Source organism: Sciurus vulgaris (assembly GCF_902686455.1).
Source record: "Sciurus vulgaris genome assembly, chromosome: 12".
In the NCBI taxonomy this organism is placed as follows: Eukaryota; Metazoa; Chordata; class Mammalia; order Rodentia; family Sciuridae; genus Sciurus; species Sciurus vulgaris.
In genome coordinates this window covers 28,572,924-28,591,344 of record NC_136473.1, presented here as the reverse complement: position 1 = coordinate 28,591,344, position 18,421 = coordinate 28,572,924, and the positions used below count along the sequence as shown (strand labels likewise).

At 35.8% G+C, this 18,421-nt stretch overlaps 1 protein-coding gene across 4 annotated transcripts in view; it reads left to right on the top strand.

The window, feature by feature from the left end:
- The window catches only part of STAM (signal transducing adaptor molecule), a 68,440-nt gene extending 62,262 nt beyond the window's left edge, over positions 1–6,178 (top strand). For 2 of the 4 annotated variants that reach the window (XM_079108176.1, XM_079108174.1), the window contains one exon: positions 4,045–6,178. In XM_079108176.1, the coding sequence (XP_078964302.1) occupies positions 4,045–4,255 (211 nt within the window). In that variant the 3' untranslated portion in view covers positions 4,256–6,178. Of the gene's footprint in view, positions 1–3,772; positions 3,845–4,044 lie in introns of all 4 variants that reach the window. The other 2 variants (XM_079108175.1, XM_079108177.1) reach the window with 2 other exon arrangements.
- The last annotated feature ends 12,243 nt before the right edge of the window (positions 6,179–18,421 follow it).

Below are 18,421 nucleotides of genomic sequence, written 5' to 3'. Positions count from 1 at the left end.
TAGAGGGGGCTAAGTTCCTACTTAACTTTGATTCAGACTTTCTGGCTCCAGAACTTAACACACATGGTCTCTATACTGTGTTAGTGCCATATTTTAGTCCATACTGGTGTAAATGATAGCCTGAAATTTGACTTACTATAATATAACTACCTCATAGTGTAATGGAATGATAATGAGTGATGCATATAGCAAACTGGCACATACTAAACATTCCATGAATGTTAGCTTTTACTGTATTCATTTTCACTTACTTTCAAAATGAAGTTTATATACTTACTTTCAATTTAAAGTGTCACTGTCTACCCAGTAGCCTGGGGCAAAACTCTACAATTCACACAATACTTCTTTTATGTCTATTCTGCATTGTCTCTCTATCATGTCACCTAACATAAAATTATTTGCTGATTTCCCATGTAACTCTTCCCCGTAAGAACTGTATCTTGAACACCTGTAAATTAAACACCTATAAATTCTTGCCTAATCTACGTGATTCTTTGGCTTCTAATCTTGACTCTGTAAATTCATCTATCCTATTTCAATTTAAAAGTTCTTTCTGAGCTTTCTCAGTGTTAAGAGTTAAGCTTCTTAACATGCTACCTAAGACTACTTGTTCTTCAATCCTTGTCAGTATCTTCAATCCATTAGTAACAGGGTAATTCCCAACACATACCAGGCCTTTCATACCTCCCATCTTTGCTCATACCATGGTTACCATGCCATCCATACCACCATTATCTTTACTCTTGTTAAAACATCTTTCTTTTTCTTTACCTTCTGATCTAGAATAACACAATTTAAGTATATTTTCTTGGTAAACTTTTTCACATCCTTTGGAGCATAAAGCACTGTGCATATACCTTTATTTATAACTTATATCATAATAAATTACATATTTTTATATGTTTGCTTCTACTAAATAGGAAGCATTTTGAAACTAAGAAACTAAGTAATATTTGTATGTCAGATGTCTGCCGTAGATACACTAAATTTTCCATAATCTTCAGTTTAGCAGAAGTAAATTAAAATCAGACAAATAAGTATATGATCTTTGCTGGCCTTAAAAAGTTTTACTGTCACTATAAGTAGCTTTTGAGAACTGCATCAGTGCTACCTTCTCCAATGAACAATAAGATCGTCAAAGAGTGACAGAAGTCTGAAAAACTGTGACCTCTGAAACCAAAATTATTTGTAGAAGAATAAAAAAATTCTCCTAGATATGTACTGAGGAGCAGGGAAAACAAACCAACCAACCCTGCCTGTCAAAAACAACAGAAATTCTCCTTGGTCATAATTTTTAACTAGAAAACTCAAGTCAAATATGCAGCACACCTCTTGAAAGTAGACTTCTCACCCTAACCCTCACTCTTTCCAATTTTGTTATGTTACATTTGCTGTGCTATCAGTTTCCTTATTTCTACATTGAAACAATATGCAAACACATTTTTTGTGTGTGTATATATATGTATGTATGTATATGTATATGTGTGTGTGTATATATATGTCTATGTATATGTGTGTATATATATATATACATATATGGTACATTTATACATAAATTCTTAGATTGCCTCAAAGTTTTGTGAAGCCCTTGTAAGGAATAAAGAAATACACCTCACTGGCTTAATATAGCACCTGAAATTGTCATCATTAACACTTAAACATTTATTTTTGAAATATTTAGCAAGTTCTTATCTAGTATAAAACTGTGTCCTATGCAATGTGACTGTAGAAAGTGAAAGAGACTCAGTTCCAGCTCTTAATATATTATAGTTTAGTAGGGATACATACAAGTAAACAGGAAACTACCAGAGAATATACAATGACAGGTGTACATACAGGGTCCTCTGATGGTATACAGGAGGAATGGTGCTAGAGAAGTGGGAAATCAAGGAAGGTATCCTAGTAAAAATGAAGGTAAGCTAAGTAACTAGAGAATAAACGAATGAGCCCAGCCAAGAAGGCCGCTAAATGTTTCAAGGACACGTTCTACAAAAAAGCACCTGTTGAACATGTTCTCCTTCAGAGGTGGCATCAATAGCTGTGCTATATTGGTAGGATCAGACCTTGTATTAGCAGTTTCACATATGGGCTATAGTTTCAGATCTGAATAGATAATGATATAGTTGACAAATGTGGTGGGGTGGTATACAGAAGATCCCTTTTATTCTGTATTTTTAGGAAAATAAGAGAAATGAGACATCAGTCTTTCATTATCAGTAGTCCATTGGAATTATTCTTGTCAAGAAAACTGATGATTTCTATATTGCCAGATCATTTGGTCAATTTTGGTTTTGTACCCAATTTTACAGTTTATCATTTCTTCGTTTTTAAAATACTATTATGACCATTGTCTTTTAGATTTTCTCTATTCACTGCCATTACTCTTCAGTTTCCTTGGCCTAGTGCCTCTTTATCTTCTTATCTTTCAGATGTGCGAGACCAACCAGATGGACTGCTTTTTTCTTTGTCTTCAGTCATTCCTTAGGCTAGCTCATGAAACTCTATGACTCTAAGCACCATGTATGTGCTGATGACACCAAATGTATTTTCTACTCTTAACTGTCCACTGGACTCTAGACTTGGATAGCTGATTGCTTAATGCATTATATTTTCTTGTATGTTTTCTAGATATTTCACTTAACATGTTCAAAACCATTCTTGGTTCTTCTCCAATCCTTTCCCATCCATAGTTCACTGTAATCATCTCCTCTTTAGTGAATGGCCATTCTGCAAGTTATTTTTACCAAATATAAAATCTCAGGCATTCCCAGTTACTTTGTCCATTATTAAATTTTGATGACATGATCTTCAAAATATGTGAAGGTTCTTTTCTTCCATCTCCACATGGCTCTGGTTGCCTGTTAGCTCTCACCTGGAAAAAAATCTAATAGGCTCCACTATTCTTACTTCTGTTCTACTTCCAGGGTGAACCTGGTGAGCCTAAGTGAACATCACATCACTCTCCTGCCCAAAACCAACCATTGTCTCTCCATCTCACAGTATAAGCCAGAATCTTTTTGGCCTTCAAGGTACTATATATTCCACGACCTCCTCAATTCTGCTACATCTTACACCACTCTCACTCGTGCTTACTTGGCCACAAGCCTCTTGACCTCCTTGCTGTTCCTTGAATATGTGTGGCATTTTCTCTCCTCAAAGTCTTCTTTCTTTGCCTGAAACAGACTTTTCCTGGATAATAGATATGGCTCCCTTCCTTCTTTGGTTTAGGTCTTTGCTTAAATATTTCTGTTTTAGTCAGCTTTGTGTCATTGTGACCGAAAGACCTGACAAGAACAACATAGAGGAGAAAAAGTTTATTTTGGATCATGATTTCAGAGGTCTCAGTCCATAGCTCTTGGTCCCAGGTGAGGCAGAACATCATGATAGAAGGGCATGACAGAGGAAGGCAGCTTGGATATGGCAACAAGGAAGCAGAAAGAGAGCCCTGTTCTTCAGGAACAAAATATAAGCCCCGAAGGCATGCCCCCAGTGACCTACCTTCTGCAGCCACACCACACCTGCCTATAGTTACCACCCAGTTAACCCATATCAGTGGGCTAATCCGCTGACTAGGTTGCAATTCTCATAATCCAATTATTTTACTTCTAGACATTCCTGCATTATCTCAAACATGAACTTTTGGAGGACACCACATATCTAAACCAGAACAGTTGCTCTATCTGAAAAGCCTTCCTCTACCACCATATATAAACTAGAATCGCTTTCTTCAGGACTTTGGGTCCTACCCAAAATGCTTTGTTCTTTCTTACAGCAGATATAACTCATTGGCATATTATGAACTTGTGTTTCATCCTTCTCCTGCTACAGTGGAAGCTTCATGATGGTAGTGATTTATTTTTATTTTACAGCATCCTAGTGCCTCAAATAATAGTGTTTGACATCTTTGTCAAAATTTTAATAAAAAATTATCAAAAGAATTTAAATGATCATGAGTGTTTAATAAATAGCTTTGCTGTTATTTAAATATCTCTAAATGGCTATATTTCAGTATTTAACTGATTGCATGTTTGTCTCCCTCCACAGTGCAATGGTTCAAGGAAATACATATCCCACCCAGGCTTCAATCTATAGTCCTCCTCCCACTGCTGCTGCTGCAACTGCTGATGTCACTATATACCAGAATGCAGGAACTATGCCAAACTACAATTTAACATCATCAACCCTGCCTCAACCGGGAGGCAACCAACAGCCACCTCAGCCACAGCAACCATATTCTCAGAAGGCTCTGCTATAGGACCCAGTGTTCCTCATTGTGGCAGATATCTGCTAAATGCCACTGACAATGTTAAAAGATGCGTTAATTCTTAAGATTTGTTTATCCTCAGCTTATAGGAATCTATCATGGTCAACAAGTTTGAATATTCAAGAAAGTAGAACTCTCTTCAATTTGCACTGACTTTTTAGAGGGTCACCCCTCTGCCAGAGGAATGAAACTACTTAATAATATTTGATTCCTTTCATAATATGAAGAATTGATACAAGATTATTTGTCTCATAAAATTACCTGGTCTGCAAAAAGTCAAACTTAAAAAAACTGTTGTGGCAAATGTTATGTACATATATTGATATGTAACTTCATTAGTGGCCATTTGAATCACAATGGTGATCATGTGAATATATTTAACACTGTGTTAAATTAATTTACATTGCTATTTTATTTTAATCATGAACAACTACCTTGTTTCCTAATGTTTTGTGTAAATTTAAGATATTTACACTGTCCTTTTAAACTGCAAGAGAACAAAGTTGTAGCATATTTACGTGAAGGCATTGTTGTCCGTGTTTCAGTTTCACATTAAACTGAACCTTTCTTTTCATAATTGTGATCTAAACTTGTGTAAATTATGTCTTTCTGTAGCCTCTGCATACTACTGGCTGTCATCACACCAGCGTACAGTAGCTAAATTTTTGGCGCAGTTATAGCAAATGATGATGTTCCCGTTTAAACTTTTACCTTTTGGCATGATATTTCAGATATTGTGGGACCATGAGACAAAATTAAGTAGGATTACATTCTTTATATCTTATTTTTAAAGAAATAATGTTGATTTACTTTTTCCTAGTTGAAGATAGCAATTAGGTTTCTAAGCTGTATACTGTGTTTATTGGTGGCAGTGACACCAAAGATAGAGGCAATGGATAGAAATTTTTTAACTGGAAAGAAAACACTACATTTTCAAAGTCTCTTGTAATTATTTAGTATACAAACAAAATTTGATTCACTTGTCTTACCCCACTGCTAGCCTTTTAAATATGTCTTTAACATATTGTATCCTTGAATTCATCATTAAAATGAATATAAGTAGCTGTTTCAAAGTAATTTTATATTTCTGGCTTTGCTTCACAGTTTATGTATTTATTATTATCTTTCAAACTGGAGTTTTTAGTTGCTTTCTCGCTTTTGAAGTTCTAATGAGTGATTTTGGCTTTGTATTGGGAGTATTTTTGAATGAATACATTCATACAAGGAATGTTTCCACTGACATTTTAATCTGAAATATTTATAACTTCACTGGTTTTACTACATTATAATTTAACAATATTATTTGAACACTTGAAAAAATTGAGTGACATATTTAATGAATTAACGAACTTCATACTTATAAGTGCAAGTTAGATTTGTTACTAAGACTATTGCAATCAGGTAACTTGTTTGTTTCCTATTGACAAATGACTCCATTGTTGGCAGATAATCTTAATGATGACTAATGCCACAGGTTCATATTTAAAGCACCATCTTCAACCTAAATATTTCACTCTGGTGATGTATTTTTCTGAGTTTAGAGTATGTTGCCCTCAAATAATAATTTAAAATTTTCAATTCAAACTTCACACTTTAACTATTTTTTGTAAGTTACTTTGATAAATTTTGTTAAACAGATGATAATCTTTTTCATTTCAATTTGAATATTTTGGTTTAATTGATATACTTTTCCCCAAGTCATTATATTTTTCTTTCTTTTGATGAATTTCTATTTAAAACTGTGTCCTTTTCCCATTTTGATACCCTTCATGTTACAAAATCAATTAAATATTCTCTGTTCTTTTTTATCCTATAAGAGTCAAAGAGTGGCAAAATGAAAAAAAATACCCTTATTTTAATGCATATTACTTGTTACCTATTGATTATCAGGCTTGGGAAGATTTAAAGGATGAGGACTTAAAGCATACTATCTTTGTGCCTTTCATTTATTAAGAATGAAAATATTAGGTGAAAACAATTTCAATGAAAATGAAGCACTGGCTTTTCCACCTTTCAAATAACATGACAAAGGTGAAAATAGGAAGGGAACAACTAGGATCTCAAATGATTTTGTTTTGAGACCTGTGTGTATTGCATTTTCAAGAAATCTTTCATTAATAGCTTTTTTTTTATTTTAAAGGGGTAGAATTATAAAATGAACTAACTTTAATGTAAACTTCTGTGAAGCAAATTTTATTTTTCAGTTTTTTTCTTTTATAAAGTTTGAAATTTATTTCCACCACAGTGACAACTAAGTGGAAAAACCCAATTCAGTTACTATGTAGCACTAATAGCCAACAGACCCTGTGGCTAATTGGATATGATAATATATCAGTACCTTAAACCTACTAGGAGTGATTTTTAATATATACTTAATATGGTGATGGTCTTCCTTCACTATGATCTCTCTCTTAGTGGGAGACCATCTTATGTGCCTAAAGATGCACAAATTTCTTTTCCATACCTCTTAGTTTTTGTATTTAAAATTGTTAATAGACGAGTTTACTTCATTTCTGGTAGATATGACTTTTATATATGACATGTGTCTAATTGAGCTTGAAAATATCTTTTGTGGAGGCTTCATTTGTATAAGACAAATTAATGCCCTATTTGCTTAACTATGCAACTATAAAAATTATAGAAATTATTTTTCAAAATGAGGTTTATTGGTATAATTGGTAAAATTTTTATCTAATATGCATTAAAATCACCACTTTCTTTTTCTCTTCTATTTCCTTGTTTTACTTACCAGTTATACTAATAACCATAACTACTTATTGTATCAATTTAAATATTAATAACAAAATTGTAGTTTAAATTTTTTACTCTAGTGTAATTTCCCAATTATTATTTTTTGTTGTTGTTTTTTGGTTTTAGGTTTTATTTATTTGTTGTTAATTGACTGTTTATATCCCTTAGGTCTTACATTCAGGTATCTTATTTTAGCAGAGGAGTAGGAATTACTATATTGGCCCTTTGAAGTATCTAATACTATAAATGACACTTTCCAACAATTTTTTGTATTGAGGATTTTCAGACCTATAAAAGGATTGAAAGAATTATTCTTTGAATATTTAAATATTCTTCATCTGGATTCAGTAATCATTAGCAACTTATGTATCATTAGCAACTTATGCATACACATATGTAGATAGATGTGTCTAAATGTGTACACACACACACCTTGTGTGACTACACAAGTTGTGGACATCGTAAACCTCCTCTTACATACTTCAGCATGCCTCTTGTAAGGAAAAGAAAGGACTCTATATAACCTAAACCTAGTATCACATCTAAGAAATCTAACAGTAATTCTATAATATATTATCATCAAATGTCCGAAGTGTATAAGTGTGTAAGACTTATATCTAGTAACATATACAATGTTTTTTATGTCCCTCTATTCTCAGTTAATCTGGGTTAACCTCCATGTCATCTCCCCACATTTACTTTTTAAGGATCCATTTATCTCATAAAATGCCCCATATTCTAGATTATTTCTTTGAGTCTTTGTTATTTAACTTGATGCTGTATTTTCATTGTAGTGACTGTTATATATTCCTAAAAGAGTTAACAATCAGAACCATGTGATTTATGGTTCAAAATAATGGAACTAATATTTTCATACTTATATCAGAAGCTGTTCACATAAATGAACATTGTTAACCTTAAATTGTTTGTGTATGCTGTATAATAGACTGTAACCTTAGGTCATTGATATTACTGTAGCTCACTATAGTTGTTTTTCTGTTGTGTCCAAAGTAACTGAAGAAAATTTGTGCCCCCTCTTCAGTACATCCTGTCCCTTTCCCTCATCCAAACCCAGATCAGCTTTTTCTCAACTCATTGGCCCACTGGACTTACTCTGGGTGACTTTTATGTAATTTTAGAAGTACAATCAACTACAAGGGCTATATTTTCAGTTGCATAAGTTTTGGCATGTTTGTTTTAAAAGTTATCTATAATTATACCTTCTGTGAAAAAGGGAGGGAAAGTTCTTTCTTTTTAAAAGTTCTAATTGTGACTTAATTTCCTCAAGTTAGTTACCAAATTGAAAAGAAGCTTGAGTAAAATGTATAAACCACAGTCAAGAAAGAAACACATACAAGTTACAATAATGTATACCACTTGCTTATTAAATAGATTATTTAAGACCTTAAATTATTTCAGTTGGTTAAATGACTTTTTAAAAGACATATAATAAATTTTTGTAATTTATTGTTTTTGTGGTAGAATGTGTAGCTGCAGGACCATTTTATGTATTGCTGCTTCAAAGAGAGAGAGAGTAATAAACAGTTGAGAAGGGTTTTATTTAATTGTATGTAGTGCTATCTGTTAGGTAGGTAAGATGCCAAATAGGAACGTAGGTAAATATATATGATATGGTTTTCTCTGAACCAAAGACCTTAAAGTTTCAGTATAAGTACTTTGATATTTTATAATTTAAAAATAAATATCAACACCAAAGGAGTTGGTAAAAGTGACTGAAGAAGTTTTAATCAAGAATATAAGAGCCAGGCACAATGGCACACGCCTATAATCCCAGTGACTCAGGAGGATGAGGCAGGAGGATTGCAAGTTCGAAGCCAGCCTCAGCAGCTTAGCAAGGCTCTAAGTAACTTGGCAGGACCCTGTCTCAAAATATAAAATAGAAAGGACTGACATTGTGACTCAGTAGTTAAGCTTCCCTGGATTTAATCCCCAGTAAACCACGCCCCCCCCCCCCAAAAAAAAAAAAAAAAAAAAAGTTGCTCTAGGCTCTGCATCATCTACTTCTGAGGCCAAGGTGACTCTGAGCAGCCTGTGTCTCCTGGGAGCTGCATGTGTCAGGAGATCCCTAGGGAGGATGCTGGGTCACCCTAAAATGCAGAAATGATAACAGGTTATTTGCTAAGGAATGTAACATAACCTGTCAACTTGAGCCATGCAGAGCTGCAGCCTTCACTATACATATGTGAGATATTTAAGAACTCATTGGCCTTTGAAGATGTGGCAGTGAACTTCATCCAGGAAGAGTGGGCTTTACTGGATCCTTCCCAGTAGAATCTTTATGTAGATGCAATACAGGAAGTCTTCAGAAACCAGCTATAGGAAACATGGGAAGACAAAACATTGAAGATCAGAACAAAAATCCTGGGGAAAAATCTAAGGTACATAGAGAAGCAAACCACATGAAAGTGGAAAATATGAGAAGCCCAGAAATTCATTCTTTTACAAGTACTCAAACATAAATGATCATGCACACTGCAAATGGACCTAATAAATGCTTAAGTGGGAAAAAATCTTCAGTTTTTTCAGTTCTATTCCAAAACATACGTGTAGTCATACTGGGGAGAAGCCACATGCATATATACAATATGGTAAAATCTTCACTAGTTCTGCTTACCTTCATAGATATGAACACACTCATACAGCAGAGAAGTCTTATGAAGGTAAACAATGTGAGAAAGCCTCTCCTGCTTACCTTCACGAGCATGAAAAAACTCATACTGGAGTAAAGTCCTATGAATGTAAACTCTGTGGCAAAGCCTCACATAGTTTAAAATATTAGAATATCTCATCTTGGAGCAAAACCTCATGAATGTAAACAATGTAGGAAAGCTTTCTTATTTTGCTTGCCATCAAAAATTATGAAAGAACTCATACTGGAGAGAAACCCTATGGATATAAACAATGTGGGAAAGCCTTCACTTGTCATTGTTTTTTTCAAATATGTGAAAAAACTCATACTAGAGAGAGACCCTGTGCATGTAAACAATGTGGTAAAGCCTTCACCATCTTCAATTTGATTAGACAACCTAAATGAACTTATTCTGAATAGAAGTTTATGAATGCAAACAGATTGATAAAACCTTCAGTAGTCTACTTATCTCCAAATATATGAATGAACTCATACTGAAGAGAAGCCCTATGAATGTAAACACTGTGGTAAAGCCTTCCCTTATAGTCAACATCAGACAATTCATACTGGAGAGAAGCTCTTATTAATGAAGGTAATTGGAGATACCTTGGTATTACAGCTCTCTGTAGAAATTGAAAGGTGTACTGGAGAAAAGCTTTTTGAATACAAAAGGGTGGCATGCATTCCTTATTTCCAGTCACCTCAATGACATAATCCAGAAAAAGTATTGGTTTTTTTTTTTAAATACAGTAAATGTGAGTGTTCTCAGTTATCTTCAAAAACTTTTCCCTTATACTGGAAAAGAACCTCTTGAGTGTATGTTTCTTTTTCCTTTCTATACATGAAAGTTGTCTTAGTGGAAAGAAACCCTGTGAATGTGAGGAATGTGGGAAAGCATACAATTTTCCCAGTTTCTTTGAAAGACAAAAAGATGCATGCTGATAAAACACCTGATGCAAGTAAAAAATGTAAAGACTTTAAATGTTCCATTCCTTTTTGTGGATTAGCTTCCTGTTACAGTTTCAAAATATGTAAAAAAAAAAAAAAAAAAAAAAAAACGGAGGAAAAATTTATTTTGGCTCACAGTTTTGGAACATTCCTGTCCATCTGTAGCTCCATTGCTTTAAGCCTCAGGTGACTTAGAACAGTATGATGGAGGGACAGTGGAGAGCTGATTTTCTCATTGCTCCTGGGAAACAGGTGGGATGAGGGAGGAATGGGCCCCCAACCAGATACACCCTTCAGGGTCCTATCCCCAGAGGGATAATCAGACTCTTTCTCCTAAAATCTCCATCACCTTCTATTATACGAGCAGATGGTGACCAAGCCTTCAGCACATGAGCTTTTAGGGGACATTCCAAGCCCAAGCTATACCACTTCAGGTACATGAAAGAACTCATGCAGGGCAATCCCTGTAAGTACAGAACGTGAGAAAATATTCAGTTTTTCCCAGTTTCCTTCAAAGACACGAAAGGACTCATTTGAGTAAAGCCTGATGACTAAGAAATCTTCTCATACTTAAAATTTTCCAGTCCTCTTTGAAAAAGAATGAGGGATTCACAATTGGATAAAAGCCTTATATATCTAATAAATGTGATAAGACCTGCAGTTGTTCCAGAGCCATACAAAGACATGGAAGAACTTTTGAGAAAAACACTGAGTGCTTGGAAAATGGGTATACCTTCATTTTTCCCTTGACTATTCAAAGGCACATGATAATGCACCCTGGAGGTGGACATGGGTACTATGTTGTCTTTAAGATGTGAAATCATTGTTTTTCTGGATCCAGTCCTCATCCTGGATAATGTAAATCATCTTTATTTGTAGTTTTGGTTTTCTAAATGTGTTGATTTTTTTTTTTTAACGTATGTTAAGTATCCTGATATCACGCATAGTATTGTTATGGTTTGGATGTGAGATGTCCTCCAAAAGCTCACATGTGAGACAATGCAAGAAAGTTCATAGAGCCTTATCCCAATCAGTGAATTAATCCCCTGATGGGATTAACTGAGTGGTAACTGGAAGAGGTGGGCATGACCTTGGGGCGTATTTGTATCTGGTGAGTTGAGTCATTCTGCTTCCTGATCAATGCGAACCTCTTTCCTCTGCCACACTCTTGTGCCATGATGTTCAGCCTCACCTGGAACCCCAGAAAATGGAGCCAGCCGTCTATGGACTGAGACCTCTGAAACTGTGAGTCCCCAAATAAATTTTTCATCCCCCAGAATTGTTCTGGTCAGGTCCTTTAGTCACAGCAGCAAAAAAGCTGACTAACACAAGTATTATCTAGTACATATAGTGTATGTGTATATGTAACTGTGTACATGAATGTTATGCAGGACACAGTATAGTTTGTACATATGTAATACATATATAATTGATATGATAATGTGATTAAACTATATAATTTATATATTTTTATATTTTAATATACCATATATTTTACATCATCATAGTTTAGTATTATTCCTATTGATGTTTACTAAAAAAAATGTAGGTCGTTAACTTAAAATTTATCAGAGAGGCTTCAAACAGCAAATTAATTTCTTTTTTAATTCTAATTAGTTATATATGATAGAATACATTTTGACACATCACACATAAATAGAGTATGACTTCTCATTCTTCTGGTTGTGCATGATGTAGAGTTACACCAGTCATGTAATCTTATATGCACATAGGGTAGTAATGTCTGATTCATTCTACTATCCTTCCTACCCCCATATCCCCTCCTCTTCCATCACTCCCCTCTGTCCAACCCAAAGTAACTCTGCTCTTTCCTAGTCCCTCACTATTGTGAATTAGCAGCCACATATCAGAGAAAACATTTGTCGTTTGGTTCTTTGGGTTTGGCTTATTTCATTTAGCATAATATTCTCCAACTCCATCCATTTACCAGCAAATGCTGTAATTTCAGTGTTGTTTAAGACTGAGTAATTTCCATTGTGTATATGTACCATGTTTTCTTTATCCATTCATCTTTTGAAGGGCACCTAGGTTGGTTTCATAGTTTAGCTCTTGTGAATTAAGTTGCTGTAAACATTGATGTAGCTGTGTCACTTAGTATGCTGATTTTAAGTCCTTTGGGTATAGTCCAAGGAGTGGGATAGCTGGGTCAAATGGTGGTTCCATTCCAAGTTTTCTAATGAGTCTCCATACTGCTTTCCAGAGTGGCTGCACCAAGTTGCAGCCCCAATAGCAGTGTATGAGTGTACCTTTCCCCCCACATCCTTGCCAACATTTATTGTTGCTAGTATTCTTGATAATCAGCAAGTCAATTTTTATAAATGGTGGCTATTATGTGACAAAATGGTTTCATTAATTTGCATTGTAAATGTATCATGGTTTTATGCCCAGGGTTCATTCCCCAGTACCACAAAGGAAAAAAAAAAAAAAGAAAGAAAGGGCAAAAAATCTAAAAAGATAGACTTGTTAAAACAGAGGTTAGAAACCAATAGCCAGATCCAGTTTGGCCTGGACAGAATTAATACTAGCAAATAAACAGAAAATATTATGACTAGGTCATTTCCTATGAAAATAGATTTTGGCTTCTTGAAAACATCAGGTGATCTGACAACATTAAGTTCTACATTCCCAGAGCAAACATGCTGTCTCCAATTTTCCCCTTAGCCCTCTAAGAAGTTTTCATCCTCCCAAATTGATAAAGAAGACCAGTGCTGGAGACTAGTTGAAGTGAAAGAGGGTTTTTTTTTTGTTTTGTTTTTTCAGAAACTATTGAGGTAGGGGAAAGAGACCTCAGTACAGAATGGGCTTTGTGGAGTATAGCAGATAGTGGGAGGTTTACAGCCGAGAAGAGGAAGGGGCAGGCATTCACTGGGTGAAAAACCTTAAGAGGAGACATCAAGAAATAGGGAAGATTCTAAGTGAGGACAGGCCAAGGGGATCAGCCTTAAAGAGCAGGGGATGAGGATTCTGAGATACCAAGCAGGGGTGGGACTATATACACGGCTTGCTAAGATTCTTATTAGAACTGGGCGTTGCAGGCCTGGCAAAGATATGGCCAAGGTCAAAGCCTCAAGGAAAAGAGGGTTTGGAAAGTCTGACTAAAGTTGGTCAAGGAGACTGTCTTCTCACTTCATTTTTACCTGACTCCTGGCAATATTTGAAGCTTTGACTCATGCTTGAAGGAAAGGTGGCTCTCAGGCTGTTCTGCCCCTTCCTATCTTTGGACACCTATAATGTTTTAGTGCACTTGTGTAACTGAATCTTAAACCTTCATTTGAGTTTAAAATTGAAAAAGAGCGGTGTAGACTACTTTGTTGTTTTGGTGGAACCGTTTCACCATGACCTCCCCATCACATAAAGTAGTACTGCAGTCTGTACACTTGTTAAGTTCTAACACGGCCAATAGAAAATTTACATTGTGGCTTTTTTTTTTTTTTTTTCAGTGCTTGGTATCTAACTCGGCGCCTTGAGCATGCTAGGCAAGCCCTCAATCACTGATCTGCACCCCAAGCCCTCATCATATTTCTGTTACTACTGATCTAGGCCTTCGAGGACCTGACTGAAGTCTTAAAAAATGTGTGTGACCTGTGGCAGACGGCCTCTGCAGCAGGTCCTCATGACACCTTCCTCATGATGTTTGTACCTTTCTTTAAGCCCTTTCCTTTGAGTGTGAGCAGGATGTTGACTTGCTGATAACCAGCAGACTACAGGAAAAGGTGACAGGATGTCACTCCAGTGATTACATTTTGTCACATAAGATTCCATCTTGTTAGCAGACTGAGCTTGGAAGCTCTTGCCAAGTGGAGCCTTCAGATGAGGACTCAGTCCTGGCTAACATCATAATCACACACTGAAGAGGTCCAGCCTCCTTACCCCCAGAGGCTGAGATCATAACTGTATTCTGTTTTAAGCCACTAACTGCATGGTAAGTTTTATACAGCAATGGAAACATAGGCTGGGAAATAGGGTCGAGGCCTAGTGAGAACTATGGAGGTCTAGCAAAAGGGAAATCTGGTGAGAGTGACTCTGGGGTTGAGTGGCTTTGCTGCTCTTGTTTTGCTTTCATGGTCACAGAATAACTTGGTGATTATTACTTACTTCTTGTGTAAGTCTGCATCATGTTGAGAAAGTTCAGGTCCATCTGATTTTTGAAGGTAAATTTTGGTGGTTTGTGGGTTTTATTAGATAGCTGGGTCCAGACCAATGGGGCATGGTTAAAGTTGGCCTTATCCTTCTTCTTGAAGTATTATTGGTGTAGTTTTGATTGAATGTTATGTGAGACAGTGTTAACAGATTTGGTCCCAGCCTCTTTCATATTAATCAGAATGATGGATTGGTGTATTTATGGAAAATTTTGTCAAAAATTAAATGGAAATGTGGGCTAGCAATTTTTGGGAGATAAATTCTCCCTATTTTTTTTTCATAGTTCTCTGCATCTTCCAAGCAGAGGCACTGACTGTGCTTTTTCTAAACTATCTTTTCAGAGATGTTTGTATAACATAGTTTTGAAGGTTGAGCTGTCTCATGGGAATTAGAGCAAGTTGGTTACAATCCTAGAAGATATTACAATAATGCAGTCACTTCAATGTTTATAGCAGCTCAATTCACAATAGCTAAATTGTGGAACCAACTTAGATGTCCTTCAATAGAAGAATGGATAAAGAAACTGTGGTATATATACACAATGGAATATTATTCAGCCATAAAGAATAATAAAATTATGACATTTGCAGATAAATGGATGGAATTGGAGAATATCATACTAAGTGAAACAAGCCAATCCCAAAAAAACCAAAGGCTAAATGTTTTCCCTGATAAGTGGATGATGATACAAAATGGGTCTGGGGGAGTTGGGGGGGTAAGAGAAGAATGAGGAACTATAGATTACTTAGAGGGAAATGAGAGGGAGGAGGGGGAGGGGATAGAAAGCTGGTGGAATGAGACAGACATCATTACCCTATGTACATGTATGATTAGTGAATGGTGAAGCTACATGTACAAGCATAGAAATGAAAAACCGTACCCCATTTGTGTGCAATGAATCAAAATTCTGTCTTTAAGAACTAATAATAAAAATAAAAAAAGAAGATACAGTTACTATTTTCTGGAGCAAAAAGCAGGCAGGTTTGCCAATATAAACTATTTGGGTTCTCTAAGTGCAGTGTTCCTCTTGTTTCACAGCCCACTGCAGGTCCAAGTGTCACCTGACCTTTGTATATCCCCTGTTCTTGGGGAACTGGCACACAAACATGCTGATGTTCTGGCTTCTGACAATGCTGTGAGTAACACAGTCTTCTGTTTTGGAACCATGTTTTTTGTGTCTTTTGTGGGCATTCAGAGAATGATGACAGGTTAGCTTTTTAGTTTGCAAGAAGAATAGAAGACCCTTTATAGATCTCAACAGTTTTGTGTTAGGTAATTATAATAAAGTTAAGAAATGGTGGATGTATTGTGTAGCAGAATTCAATCATTCATGATTAACCCTTTTCCAGAATAGATTTGCATGCCCATGTGTTTTTCTTTTTCTTTTTATTATTGTCAATAAATGGGATACATCTTGTTTCTCTGTTTGTACATGAAGTAGAGGCATACCATTTGTGTAATCATACATTTACCTAGGGTAATAGTTTTTTATTCATTCTGTTATTTTTTTCTCCCCCCTCTCCCCCCTTATCCTTCTAAACAGTCCCTCCTTCCTCCATTCTTGCCCCCTTCCCACACCCTATATATGTCATCATCCACTTATCATTGAGATCATTCGTCCTTTGGGTTTTTGAGATTGGCTTATCTCACTTAGCATGATATTCTCCAACTGCATCCATTTGCCTGCAAATGCCATAATTTTATTATTCTTTATGGCTGAATAATATTCCATGATATACATATATATGCCACAGTTTCTTTATCCATTCATCAATTGAAGGGCATCTAGGTTGGTTCCACAATCTGGCTATTGTGAATTGAGCAGCTGTGAACATTGATGTGGCTGTATCTCTGCAGTATGCTGATTTTAAGTCCTTTGGGTATAGGCTGAGAAGTGGGATAGCTGGGTCAAATGGTGTTCCATTCCAAGTTTTCTAAGGAATTTCCACACTGCTTTCCAGAGTGGCTGCACTAATTTGCAGCCCCACCAGCAATGTATGAGTGTACCTTTTTCCCCACATCCACTCCAACACCTGTTGTTGCTTGTATTCTTGATAATCGCCATTCTAATTGGGGTGAGATGGAATCTTAGGGTAGTTTTGATTTGCATTTCTCTTATTACTAGAGATGATGAACATTTTTTCATATGTTTGTTGATTGCTTGTAGATCTTCTTCTGTGAAGTGTCTGTTCATTTCCTTAGCCCATTTGTTGATTGGGTTATTTGTATTCTTGGTGTAGAGTTTTTTGAGTTCTTTATAGATTCTGGAAATTAGTGCTCTATTTGAATTATGAGTGGCAAAGATATTCTCCCACTCCGTAGGCTCTCTCTTCGCATTGCTGATAGTTTCCTTTGCTGAGAGAAAGCTATTTAGTTTGAATCTATCCCAGTTGTTGACTCTTGCTTTTATTTCTTGTGCTATGGGAGTCCTGTTGAGGAAGTCTGATCCTAAGCCAACAAGTTGAAGGTTTGGACCTACTTTTTCTTCTATAAGATGCAAGGTCTCTGGTCTGATTTCAAGGTCCTTGATCGATTGTGAGTTGATTTTTGTGCAGGGTGAGAGATAGGGGTTTAATTTCATTCTGTTGCATATGGATTTCCAATTCTCCCAGCACCATTTGTTGAAGAGGCTATCTTTTCTCCATTGCATATTTTTGGCACCTTTGTCTAGTATGAGAAAACTGTATTTATTTGGGTCTGTGTTTGTGTCTTCTATTCTGTACCATTGATCTACCTGTCTATGTTGGTGCCAATACCATGCCATTTTTGTTACTACTGCTTTGTAGAATAGTTGAAGTTCTGGTATTGCGATACCCCCTGTTTCACTCTTCCTGCTAAGGATTGCTTTAGCTATTTTGGGTTTCTTATTCTTCCAGATGAATTTCATGCCCATGTGTTTTTCTATAAGAGTAATAATGTTTTTTATTTGTTTTATTAGATAATATTACTCTATTTCTAAAGTGTGCTGTACCAACAAGCAAATCTTAGGCATGAGGTTATCTGGATGACAAGGGCTTTTCAGTGGTTTATTGCATTCACTTTTTCTGGCCCTCAATTTTTATCATAAAATGAGGGAATTTTATTTCTTAAGGTTCCTTTGAGGTACATTACTTCCAGGTAATATAAAAAATAGCATCACTTTAATTTGATATATTCAACAGTAACTTACATTGCTCCTGCTGTGGGACAGGCACCAGTATAAATGCTTTTCAAATAACTCAAACTAGAGTGATATTCCCATCCTCATGTCACACATGAGGAGCATGAGGCAACATAGTCATTTACTCAGGATGACCCAGTTAGAATGTTCGAATCACTGAAACCTGGTTAAAGTGTGTGCTCCAATTTACCATGCGATGCCTTCCATCTTGTCACTGGACAGTTGAATCACCCTCTACTGTATGAGAATGTCCTGAGAATGCTGTAAGCCACAGTGGAGAATGAAACAGTCCCCACTCTGCTCTCCAGGATTTTGACACTCATGGAAAATTTTGTTTTCTTTGTGTGTGTGTGTCTGTGCATGTGCCAGAGAAGGACTCCATTGTGAGCATTTGTGTGTGAGAATACTCATTAGAATGTAAAAGTATACATTAGGTATAGATTAAATAATTGGCCCCAGGTTTTTAACTCATTTAAGATTGTTTGTA